General features: G+C 43.9%; 1 protein-coding gene across 1 annotated transcript in view; it reads right to left on the reverse strand.

Moving 5' to 3' along the window:
* Window positions 1–13,285, reverse strand: part of LOC134573031 (torsin-1A-like) — a 28,247-nt gene that overhangs the window by 2,905 nt on the left and 12,057 nt on the right. Inside the window, exons 3-4 of the mRNA XM_063432394.1 lie at window positions 7,969–8,144; window positions 697–824 (exon numbers count right to left, since the gene is read on the reverse strand). Of these exons, the coding sequence (XP_063288464.1) occupies window positions 697–824; window positions 7,969–8,144 (304 nt within the window). The remainder of the gene's footprint in view (window positions 1–696; window positions 825–7,968; window positions 8,145–13,285) is intronic.

Consider the following 13,285-nt stretch of genomic DNA (forward strand, 5'->3'; position numbering starts at 1 on the left):
ATAAAAAAAATGTGGTTTTTCTGGTTTTCTGGTTTTTACATACTGTACTTTACTTGTTTGCTGTGTGTGGGAGTGTTGTACATTTAATTACTGTTCTGATTGGTTTGTCAGCTTTGTGTCCCTGTCCCCCACAAGATCCATGTGGGCGTATACCTTGCTTGGGGACTTGCATTAAAGGCCAGCTGTGGCTTCCATTAAACACACTTGTTTTACCCTCCATGAAGTCTAGGCTAATGTTTGTGGGATTGGAGAACTACATACACTCTGGGGATTGCTATAATCACTATACTCCCCCGAGTATAAACACTAAGCTCTTGTAAGAGCTGTTCCTGCTATGCTCTACCTACTGGAAGCTGGATCCTGGTCTTGGGTAGAGGGTGGGTGGAGGATGGCGAGATTACAGTGGGGTTTACAGTGGTTATGGTGTTCCAGTGCAGTGCTGATGGTACTCGCAAGTACTAGGAAGCAGCGATTGACGGAGGTACTCGGTCGGGGTGCCAGGCGGTCCGTCACACTGGGTTCCTATGAAATTCTAGAATCCCCAGCCTGGGGTATCCTTATATTAACATGTATGAGCAATACTACAGTATTCCAAAAAAATGATTTTGACTTTTGCTTTATTGACAGATTGATGAAAAAAAATTTATAAGAAAATACGCGCACAATTTCATCTAGATGCTCTACGCCCTTACTCACCATCTTTCTCATTAAATGCAACAAGAGAGAGACGATGTTCCACATCAGACATTTTAATATCTTCTCTCTGCTTCCCCGCTTTCCAGAAGTCCAAAGCCAGTCCCAAAAGGACTTCTCCTCCTGTGTTACTGAAAGAAGCCAACAATATTGTTACAGGTAGTCAAACAGTTAACACTTGGCGTTAAATATGCACTCATCCTCAATTGTTTTTAGTTTTAACCATAAAGATGATTTAAAAACAAAAACAAAGAAAAATATAAAATGTGCAGCCTGGTTATTCATTTGTAAATTGCAGAGATGTTCTACATCACAGTATCTAGTTTCGAAATCAAAGTAATTAACCCTTAACCCTACGTGAGAGATATCCTCACTTGTAAATTATACAAATATACAACCCTCCCCCCACCCCAGATTCATATTTTACTTAATAGTCCCCACCTGTCACCATGAGTGGGGGCTGGGGAAGATTAGGTCCCCCCCGTATTGCTCAAGTGGGGACAGACTCTAGGTCCCCCTCATTCATTTTATTTATTAGCCTCTGCCCGCTGGCCACAGAGGGGACATTATGCCCCCCTCCTGCTTTATTATAACAGAGCCCTTATTGAGTAAACGCTGTATTCTTGAGTGTTTACTGAGGTTTTTTTTTTGTTTGTTTTTTATCTCTCTCTTCTAGTTCATCTACTACTCTCCTTACTCCCTGATCGAACACAAAATATTTATGGAAGAATGGGGTTGCCCCCCTTCCCTCCCAACCTTACCCCAATTAGATTTGTGTGCTGTATATCTACTCTGATGTCACTTCAACCCCTGTATCATAACTCAATATTAAAATCGCATGTGTTTTGCTCAGAAATGCATTAGATTCGATAAAGAGCTGTCGCCCACAGACTATTTCCAAAATTCTGTTCCTCCAATAAAAAGAGGTATTACAAAATACTAAGATTATCTATTATTTTACTACTAGATAGGATTAAAACTAAAGCAGTAAGTCACCACAACGGCAACAAAGTTGTCAATCTAGTTTCAGTTTCCTCTTCTTATAAATTGCAGGAACTTAGAGTAAAACAAGTATTTTTGTTCTTGACAACTGTAGGGAAATACCACAAGTTATTAGCACAGATAGGCTTCTGAAAGAAACACTCCAGTGCCCAAACACAAAATAAATAAAAATCACTGTTTAGTAGATGTACAACAAATGAAAACTTACATGCCTTTATTTATGCATTTTTTCATTGGAGTCATTATCTAAAAACATCTTGCAAAACATACAGTTCTCTTGGCTACAGCACCATGCAAGCCCTCCCTTTCTAACTCCTTCCAGAGTTTCGGAGTCTGTCCAATCACAGACTTCCCAATCCAGCTCAATAAGGAGTCTTTACAAGGCAGGTGCTCTTGGCAATTGCGGTCTCTTGAGTTTAGTTTCATGGAGCTAACACAACCAGGAAGTAACTGGACCTGTTACCTAATTGACAGCCAGGGGGAAGCAACCAAGTTAATTTATAAAAGTGTTAAATGAAACATAAAAGTGAAGAAGAAGTATAGTTATACACTCATGTAGATTATAGTGAGGTGTAAGTGACAAAGACCTACACCTATAAGTGGAGCGCTCAAACACATATACAGCTTACCAAACGTTATTCGGTTCAATGGTGCAGTATAAAGTACATGTCAAAAATTACAATATAGTGCAGATGGTATATAAAGTGGCAGTGCAATAATAGCAGTGATATTGTAGTGAACTTGTACACTCACATTTTAAGGAGCCTGTATATAGAAACACTGGCTCCGTATTGAGGCTTGTGTGCTTATTATGGTAGCACCACCCTTCTACTTCGGCTTGGAGTAATTCTCAAAGACATAAAAGAGAATGGACCAATGTGTAGATTTGGCAGTGGAAGAACACAGGTATGGGTTAATAAATGTGGTGCTCACCTGGTCCTGAGCCTATGGGTCCCGGCTCTAGGTATATAAGTTTTGTACCAATTCAAATGGGGATGGCACTACCCCTATGAAGATTCCTTGGAGGCTCCAAAAAAGGACTTGAGTAGGATTAAAAAGAGTAAAAAAATTTATTGATATACAACAAATAAAAACAAAATAAACGTGTGTATAAAAAAGTCCTCAATAGAAGTCCTTTAAAATGGCCAATACGCGTTTCACTCTCAAAATAGAGCTTCTTCAGCTGACTGAAGAAGCTCTATTTTGAGAGTGAAACGCGTATTGGGTCGGAGTCGTGATGGTGGTAAATTACCCGTGGAGGACCGTATGTAACATGGGTAGTGGTGGCTCGTGAGGGCCGCGTATAGGAGGTATGTCTGAAGGACCTGAGGTATTTAGTAGAACAACGTCTCTAGTTTACTATAGGGATATATATGTCGGAGATTCGGTGAGAGTCTGTGACCGGACTCTTAGGAGCGAAGAGAGAGAGGCTTACGGGTGACTGATAGAGCCAGATGAAGCGACAGTAGTATGTATTGGGCCGGAACTGATATATCGTGGCTTGCCCGCGGGGGGCAGTATGTAGCGTTTGTCGTGCCGACCAAGTTAGGGTCGCGTATCAGGCTCTCTGGAGGACCTGACACATGTATTTAACAAGGTTAACGTCAGAGATTCCTTAAGCCTGCTACTGAACTTAGAAAAGCAGAGAGAGGGTCGTGCTAGGAACTTAGTTGGTCCTAGCGGGTCCCGGATGTATGTAGTAGTCCAGAAGAGGGGACGGAATAGCGTTGTAGATAATTGCCCACCGCGGGCCGTATGTTACGTAGGTAGTGACGACCTATTGGGGGCTTCGTATAGGGGTATTCCCGATGGAGCTGAAGTATGTATTTAACACAAGTCTTAACTTTAATGTCGGGAAGCAAAATCAGATATGCCAGAATTGCCTGTGACCGTACACATAATTGTGATGTGGAGAGGATCGTACGAGGAGTTGAGTGGGTCTAATGATGCTGCTGTCGGATCTAAATGTTCAAATGAAGGTCTGTAATAGTGTCGTAACGATTGCCCGGGGGTAGAGAAATAGAATTGAATGCTTTTAATGCCGGCCATTTAGAAGCTGAGGCCAGGCTACTTCGTTAATTGAAATAAATTGCGACAAATTGGTACGTGGAATGTTAGGTGACCTGGTTGCCCATAACCTATATCAATGTGACAGCTGAAGTGGCAGAATAGGCGGGGTGAGGGGGGATGGACAGACATGCGTAAACATAGGAATTGGTCCCTCTGTAATGCCCCGGGTGTAGTCCGAAAGGTTGGAGTGGCCGTGTTACTGGATGGTGTATCCTAAACATGGTATGCTAGAGCCGTGTATAATCCTGGGAAGCCGTATGGCTTCCATATGCCATGCCTAATTGGAGGGGAAGAGAGTAGGATGTAGCGGTAAGCGCCCTGATGGCCATATGAAGAGTAAGCCGTGAAGGGCTAGGGGGGGCTGTGACTTAAGTAACAAGTACGAGGGCAAGCCCGTGGTAAGGTGGCCGCTGATTGGTAGTACGCGACTTATTGGATGTATTTTTTAAGATGCAGCGCGGGTTTAATGTAGACTGTACAGATGTGTGGCTTTAGCCGCATACGCGCACTCAAGTAAGCAGAATAATATTTAAACTTGATACACTAAGGAGGGGTCGAAGTATGTCTTAGTAGGCTGCCGTCTGGGTGTCGTGTGGATAGCGTAATCGTGAATACGGGACAATCAATTATTAGGTGGGAAAATTATGGGAGTTGAGAGATTGCAGAGTAACTAGATGATGTGCTCCATATTCACCTAGTGTACTAACCGACGAGCACGAAAGAATGCATGTGTTAATGTAGGACGGTATATCGTACATACTCATGTGCAACCAGAATCGAACGAAGCTGAGGCTCCAAAACCCAGCCGTGCAAATGGTGGTTGAATGTGAGTGAGTGTGAACCTAGCGGCCCTACTGTGCATATTTGGAAAGAACTAACCTAGTAAAGTTGCAATAATCAAGCGATACACGTTGTGGGGGGGGATATTAAGCGCGATGTTTAGAAAAGGAACCCTCCAATATACTTGTGTGAAACCACCGAATATGCTAATGAGGTAACAAAGTTAATTAAGGAACTTGCTGTGTGGATACAAGGTCACTGTAAGTTTGACTGAACAAGACTAATTAAATAGCAACCATATTGCAAACTAAGGGACATGATCATGCCATGAACGTTTAACGACAAGGCTGTCATACCCAGGTGACCTGTATAACAAAATGACTAAATACTGGCATCAGGGTGCAACTGACCCTGCCTTGGCACTTGATTTCCATACTACCTGAATTACTAACAGTTTGTTAGGATGTATGTAAAAGATATAGCAAAGGAATACGCCTATGGATAGAGTGACTGTTTAACAGAGGCTATGAGTGACAAGGTTTACAAGGTGGCGTGTGCTGCCCTTAATTTGAACAACCGTCATATATATATGGCAGAGTTGCAACAGTGACTATGAACAACTGTAACACAAAATAACACAGAAAAAGCTAATATTTTACGTAATGTGCTTAGATAGTGAACAATTTGTAAGAATGGACATTTGTGTGGAAGTTATTATCTCCCCTTTCTACGTCTGTTGTATTATAGGTATGTACCTTTAAGAGTTAAACCCCTTTTTTTCCCCTCTTCTTCTCACTTATGAGATTGCGTAGATGTGGTAGTTTGAGGGGTTAGTAATAGTTGTATTTTTGGAGACTGGCTGGAGTTGATGGTAGTGATAGACTGTAGTACTCGGTACAGTGAGAGGTGAGGATATAGTGAAACCGGATTGACTGGGGAGGGCAGGGGGGGGGGGTTCAGAACGTGTGTGTTTGCCAGCCCCCTCTGCCCCGGCCCCCTGATTGGCGGGCTGTATACCTGGAAGTCCCATCATGTAGGGAGAACGTTCGTGCGTGTGGGGTCCCCGTAGTTGGAGACCACGTGGGCCGGGTGAGCGTTATGTGCGTTGGTGGGGGGAGCTGTACTCAGCCCGGAAGTGTGCATCCCCTGCTCCTTTTGTCCTCTGGTATCCCACTTTTTGAGACACCAGAGGCAAGTCACAAGCAAACGCAGCGTAAGCATGTCATTCAGTTCACTTTTGCTGCACAGTGTAAATACAGGGCTTTTGTTCTCATGCAAGAGCTCTTTAGCAGGGCTCTGTGCATGGGTTATATGGGAATTAAACTAATATGCCAATATTTTCACTTTGAGGGGGGGTGTGCTTGTCATTGGTGAGGAGATAACACCCTCTCTCTGTCCCTGCCCCCTTCTCACTGGGCTGCTGTGATTGAAAAGAAGATTTTAAAAATCAGTCTCCTGAAATCTAGGGCATATAGAGAACTGATGTGTCAAGATCATTATATTGGACCATTCCTGGTCTGTAAAGGACATCTGCAAAGGTAGTCCTCAAATGTAGTCAGTCGTCTGTGTAAGTTCACATGAGGAGTAAGTGATCGATAAAATGGAAGACTGTGATGAGCTGACAAACACAGAGTTGAAAGAAATGTTCAGCTCTGTTAATTTGACAACGTTGATGGTCAACTAAATAGTTAGCAAATAAACTTGTGGATCTCCAATATTGAATCTGAATAAAACTGTGCCTAATGTCCTTCTTGACGGCTGTAAGTGGCTCTGCATTAGCTGTATAAAAATATAGGAAATCATTTTCTTTGGTAATGAATAGTCAGTTTCTACATTCCAAAAAAGGTCAGCAGCAATATTTTGTTACAATTTTTTTTTTTCCCATAAGCATGGAGGGCTCAGCAGTAAGCAATACAGTTACTGTATTATTATTAAGATAGAATGTTATAAGAACTGGTTTGTTTTTAGTTAAAGGAAAACTCCAAGGCCCATATCTACTACAGCACGCCCTAGTGTCCCAAACCCCCCAATTATGGATTTGAGTGTTTTTTTCAACCTAGATTACTGTGCAACTATCTCACCTGGGGTTTGCAGCTACCTGCCTCGATTACAGTCTTCGAAGAGCAGGAAGATCTCTGTAGCGGATTGTATTAAGCCTGTCCTGTATAATTCGTATAATAACGCATTCGTAGAATTGTATCTCTGTTTATAGGAAAAATGTATGTACTTTCGTATGAGGGTTCAGTAGTTTTCATACGAATGAAACTACCGAACCCTCAGACCACCCCAGTGAGAAGTGTGCGCCTCGTTAAGCGTTCACACTTCTCAAAACCGCAGTCTAATTGATACTTGCTAAGTGCCTGTGTGGTCACTGTTCGGTATACGAACCGCGCGCGGCGGCCATCTTCCGCACAAAAATCTCAGCTGTGTTTGGTCGTCGAGTGTCTGGAACTCAAATCGGACACTCAAACAACCGAACACCGCTGAGACCTCCAGAGTTCCATAACTCCCGAACGGAGGGACTAGGCAGCCCCCCGTTCTGTAAAAATAATGTACCGAACAAGGGAATAAAGGCAAAGGTAATATTAGCTGTGGATGGCAAGGATTACTATGCAATTTAACTGCCGAACCGAGACCGACCACAGGGCCAAAACACATGGAGCCTTTTCCGGATACCACCTCGTGTGCGGTCGGTCAAACTTCACCCTCCACCTAACTGGGTGAATTTTGGATATGTTAGTCACCCAGATCAGGGCTACCTGGGGGTACCCTAAGTATTAAGCTGCTTGTTTTAGGGTACATCCAGGTTTTGGGTAAAAGTACAGTACAATTAATGGGATTATGTGTCACACTGAGGGGAAGAGATGTGTGGGAGTGAACTGTTACTGTATTGGCTACTGTCCTAATCATTGTAAATCCCTCCCTTGCATGGGTGAATGTCTTAAAAGGAGGCTGTGGGAATAAACGTCAGTTCTGCTCCTGATGCTGTATGTCGTCCATTCATTGGTATTGATGTTTGGATATTGTTAGATTCTTTTGCCTGCTGGAATTACTACTTTATGGATTTATAATACTTGTTCCTGAGCCTCACTGGGATCTTAAGTGGAGAATACCTGTGGAATATCAGCTCTCCGCTACAATCTCTTTCTGAGCTGAGCCCGGAGGAGCAGGGTTGATCTCAATGGCTGAGAGTGATCGGTGGATGTTCTCAGCCAATGAGGTAGCTCTGCACAGCAAGGCTTAGCTCAGGACAGCTAACAAAATCTCCTAAAGGTATGGTGTTTTTAGTGCCCCTTTAAAGCTACGGTCACCTACAGGATCTTAGCATTTCCCCTTTTAGCAAGTTTTGTTGAAATTACAATACTCAGAAGTTATTTTGGTGACAGATCCATCTCAGCAGTGCAAAATAAATATGCTCCGTACCTCAGGAAGATGAAAATAGCTTTGCGATAATCTACACGGTCTATATGTTCATGGAAGTCCAAATATGGTTTAATGGCATCAATGAGTTCCGATTGCATTTTATCCACCTCGTCAAATATGAAGACTGAGCGTTCACAAGCCGACACGTTTCCTTTGATCCAATTCTGTAGCTGGTCCTATCAAAAAATAAAAATAAAAAAATAAGTAATATATATATATATATATATATATATATATATATATATATATATATATATATATATATATATATATATATATATATATATATATGTACAGGAATAAATTTTATGTGAAACATATAGGATTGATACAATGCTACAATCTCTGATAGAGCCAACAAGGTAGCACACACTGACACAAGGGTGCACCTCTACACTCAAAATAGAAAAATGCACTAGACAAAAATAACCAGGTTGTGCCTAGCAAAAGATATAAGATGATATATACATTCAACAAATATCTGGTGATTAGCAATACCAAGTGGTATTAAATGTCCAAATCTTCTCAGAATAATCTCAGAATAATCTGAAATATTTTTAAGATGTTAAGATAATTAATGGACGCTCAAATTTTTTTACCATCCACACATCCTTAGGCAGGGATTATACTGCTGCACGCTGTGTTGCCTGAGCTTGTTCAAGCTCCACATTTATGTTTGTATTTTTGATAGAGATAGATGAGTACCATTAAATTGGGTAAAGTAATAGTAAATAGTAAAACCCCTTGGATAACATCCCCAGGACGTACTTGAAAACCAGAGTAATCTGAATGTACCTTTCCTGGTTAAATACTTTGTTATTATTATACATCATCTTTAAATTACATGTTTATACTATTGGAGATTTTTGTTTTTGGAAAAATTGAGGACACGAATAAGTATAATATCTGTTCAAGGGGATCGTTTCGCTGTATGCTGGTATTTCTAGAGCTTGTATGAAGCTCGATTATATGTGCGTGCCCATGTTTAGCCCTCTGGTTGTTCTTTTCTGTGATCTTAGTTATTTCAGAAAGAGTTAAAGAGAGGATGACCTCTACTGGTGACTTGCTGGAACTACTTCCAGAGAAATAGAATAGCATTTTATGTTTTTGACTAATTTGACCTCGAATAGGTACTGAATCACAAGATTGAAATTAATTCTTTGTATTCAACATTTATTGATTGAAACTTAGTAATTTGTGTAAAAATACTTACCTTTTTGACAATTATTGGTTCCAATTGCCCTTTTAACGTGTTATAATTACAAGTTACATCTTATTCAGTCCATAACCTTTGGTTTTTCTGTTCTTTTTTTGTGCAATACCATACATACTACTTGCCTCGGTCCATGTAGTGGTCTCTTTTTATTGCATATGACCACTAAGGATCTTTACATCCTAAAAATATCAATATTATTCTGATGAAGATATGGACATTTATTACCACCGAACATTGATGTTATGTCAAGACACATATTGCTTAACCCTTTCTTTACTGTCCACCAATAGCAGCAAAGAATACAAATGGGAAGAAAAAATGGTAACCATAGTGATAGGCCACTCCCATACCAAGTCCCAGTATAATAGTCAGCACCTCCCCACATATTTCCTCTTTCTTTGCTGCTCCACACAAAGATAAGTACAGGACACATTTTTTCTTACCTATACTTTCTTATTATTATTGTTATCTATTATTTAGATTGTTCTTAGTTTTGAACATATTATTGCTTTATTTCCTTATATTATAACAGATTTTTTCTTCTGTTTATTACTTTTATTATTTTTGTGTATTATGCCTATGCTTGTTTCCTTTGAGCCCAGGGTTCTATTCTTTGTATCCCTCTCCCTTGAGCTTTCCTTTGTTGCTCTTATCTCCTTATCTCTGCCTTTTGGCTCCATTTCTCCTTCTCCCTGTCTGTTTGGCGCCTTTTGCGTCTGTTTCTCCATATCGGTTTGGCTGTTTTCGTGTTAAATTCACCACGAACCCATGCCGTTAGTTAGTTTTACCGGCATATAGCATCATTCGTCTGTTTGACGCGTTCGACTTTTACACGAACAGGCTGTTGCATATTCATTTCATTCGTTTGTTTGTTCCCACGAATTCGTCTCTTTTTTACCGAACGTTCGGTTCTTTAACTAGACAAATTCAAGGTTTTTTTTGCCGCGAATCTTGCGAGACTGCCGGCGGCCATTCTGGCATCCTGTCCTTCTGGCTCTGTCTCTTCCGGTCTGGGCCCAGGTGAGCTCCGTATCTCTACCCTCTCTAAAAGGTTAATGTCTAGTTTGGAGTGATTAACTCCTGCTAGCCTGTTCTGTTTATTTATATTAGTCTATAGCTGTTTTCAGTAACCTTGTATTTTGTTGGGGGAATCTCACAGCATTAATATGCCCAAATCTAAGGTGCCTGCCAGCCCCCTTTCCCATGGTGAGATGGACATACCCCAGGTTTTGGGTAACCCCTCTTCCAGCTCTAATTCCACTACGTCTGCAGTGGATCCCATGTCTGTGCCTGAGGAGACCCAATCCCTGGCGCTACAGCGTACAGCCACTGACACCATTATGGCTGCTATGGGCTCTATGTCCTCTGCCCTCTCCCAGGCCTTACTTGCGCGCCCACTGGCCGCAGAAAGTTTAACCACACCAACGCACATAACGCGCCCTGGTCCAGGCCTTGCAGGGGACGCACCTAAAAAGACTACCGCCAAATCCAGGCACTAACGTCCCTGACTCCAGAACCAATATGATGGGTGCACCCGTGACAACCCATGATAACGTGCCTACGGCACGCAAAAGAGCCTTTCCGCGCAGAACAGGCGTGGCAGTGGAAATGTGCTAGAGCACAACACAGAAATTGGGTCTAGTGAGGAGGCTGATGCTGAGTCCGTGTGTGACTCTGACAATGAGGTATGCGGGACAGACTCTTTTGTTACTGCTCAGTCGGGGGTGGCTTTGAGTGGCTCTCGGAGCGACTCTCCCACTTCTGCAGGCTCAACCCTCATGAATCCGTCTGGGGAACCCATGTTTAAGCCGGATGCTCTCAGTCATCCAAGGTTGGCTGAATGGCTCCCAGCGGACCATATGGCACGATACCTAGAGAATTGAGTACGGCGCCCCCTCTGTAAGGTGGTGCATAATAAGCTCAGGGCAAAATGCAAAAGACCTCTGGTACCTGGTAAAGTCTGTGAGACCCCTATAGTCTATCCGAAGATGACCCAATTCCTCTCCAAGTTGGAATGGAATCCTCGCAAGGGTCTGGATTTGGCACTTAAATCGTGCCAAGATAAGCACCTGGACATATTTGGTTCTTTGGCCAAACGATTTGACCTGGCTGAAATTGTCAAAGCATAGAATAGACAGGTTGACCCGGAGGAACTCCGTGGCTGGGTGCAGAGGGCAATCTGCATAGCGGGCAGTGTCAATACCTCCCTGTCCATAGAACAGTGTAAAGCCATCCTGTGCAAAATCGAACCTAAGCTAGCCAACCTCGCCATCACAGAGGCGGGCAAGGATGCCCAGGGCCTGTTGTTATTTGGGGATTCCTTTATTAAGGACCTGGGGCGCTTTGTGGGTGCTTTTACAGCCCTGGATAAGGCCCAATCCTCCATGAAGAGGGTATTTCATGAGCTGGCAGATTCAGGGTTCGTCTGCCGGCCGTTCCAATTACCACTCCCGTGGATCGGGTCGAGGCTCCTACACCCAGAGAGCTCCCTACCAGGAAGCAAGAAACCAGTCACCCTTTCTTCCCCTCTCGTGGAAGACCATGGTGATCCAGAGGCTTCAGAGGGAACTCCGGCTCCAGACGCCCTTACGGTAAGCTTACATCTACCTCATGTTTTTTCCAATATTTGTGTAGGGGGCAGACTCAGTCATTTTTTCCCACGCCTGGTCAACCATCACCTTGGATGTTTGGGTTCTGACCACCGTTCAGGGATTCCACATCGAATTGGTCCACACTCTGTGTCACATTCCTCCTCCTCGCTCTATTTCGCTCAGTGCCCGACTGTGTCTTTTGAGACGTAGAATTATCAGCCCTTCACACGAAAGGAGCGACAGAACTAGCCCCCATTCTCAGCAACATCTTCCTAGTAGAAAATAAGGGCGGGCAGAGGCGCCCAGTTATCAACCTCCGTGCCCTAAACACTTTGGTGTGCTACCGCCACTTCAAGATGGAGGGCATCCATCTACTGCGAGACTTGCTCCTTCGAGGCAACTGGATGGCGAAGTTAGACATTACGCTTCCTCTGGAAAGGCGACACCTGGCGCTTCACATGCCTTCCCTTTGGACTTTCGGCAGCTCCTTGGTGCTTCACAAAATTGATGCGCCCTGCCATGGCTTGGTTGCGCAGTCGAGGATTTCGGCTGATAGTCTACTTGGACGACATCCTTATCATGGCACAGGATTGATCGGTCTTCCTAAAGCATCTGCAATGGACGATAGACCTCCTCTCTCGCCTGGGAAAAATCCTGCCTGTCCCCTTCGCAACGCATGGAGTTCCTCGGGTTCACCGTAGACTCCGAAGCGGAATCACTATGCCTCCCTCTGTCCAACATGTGGGCCATCCGCAAGGAACTGCGCCACACTCTAACGCGCCCCTAGTTAACGCTGGCATGGATCATTGGCCTACTGGCATCATTGATCCAGGCGGTGTTCCCAGCCCTTCTCCATTACCGTGCCCTCCAACGACTGAAGATTAAACACCTTCGCAGCGGGGAGTCCTATGCGGACATGGTCTCTCTGGACTCGGAAACTGGGGATGAGTTGACCTGGTGGATCCACAACCTCTCAGCTTGGAATCCAGAGTTCACAGTGGATTCAGACGCAAGTCTCCATGGTTGGGGTGCCCACTGCAACGGTGTGACTACCGAGGGTCGCTGGTCGGATGACGAATCCCGTCTCCACATCAATGCTCTGGAGCTCCTGGACGGCTCCTTTGCAATCCGGAGCTTTGCGAACAGGACTGCCAGCGCATGCATTCGGCTGCGCATGGACAACATCTCCGCAGTCCGCTATTCTGGCCTGCTTGGCGAAGGACTTTTGGGTTTATTGCTTGGCCAGGAATCTGGTCGTCCAGGCAGAATACCTCCCTGGACTCGACAACACTCATGCGGACTGGAGTTCACGCTGTCGGACAACAGCAATTGGAAATTGGATGTACAGGTGTTCTCCGCTATCTCGTCTCTCTGGGGACCTTTTGCCATCGACCTCTTCGCATCCCAGCTTAATACCCAATTACCTTGGTTCTACAGCTGGCGCCCGGATCCGGCCGTGAAGGCAGTAGACGCCTTCCTGCAAGATTGGACTGGCTCACTCCTTTATGCT

The sequence above is a fragment of the Pelobates fuscus genome, chromosome 9 (assembly GCF_036172605.1).
Source record: "Pelobates fuscus isolate aPelFus1 chromosome 9, aPelFus1.pri, whole genome shotgun sequence".
Lineage (NCBI taxonomy): Eukaryota > Metazoa > Chordata > Amphibia > Anura > Pelobatidae > Pelobates > Pelobates fuscus.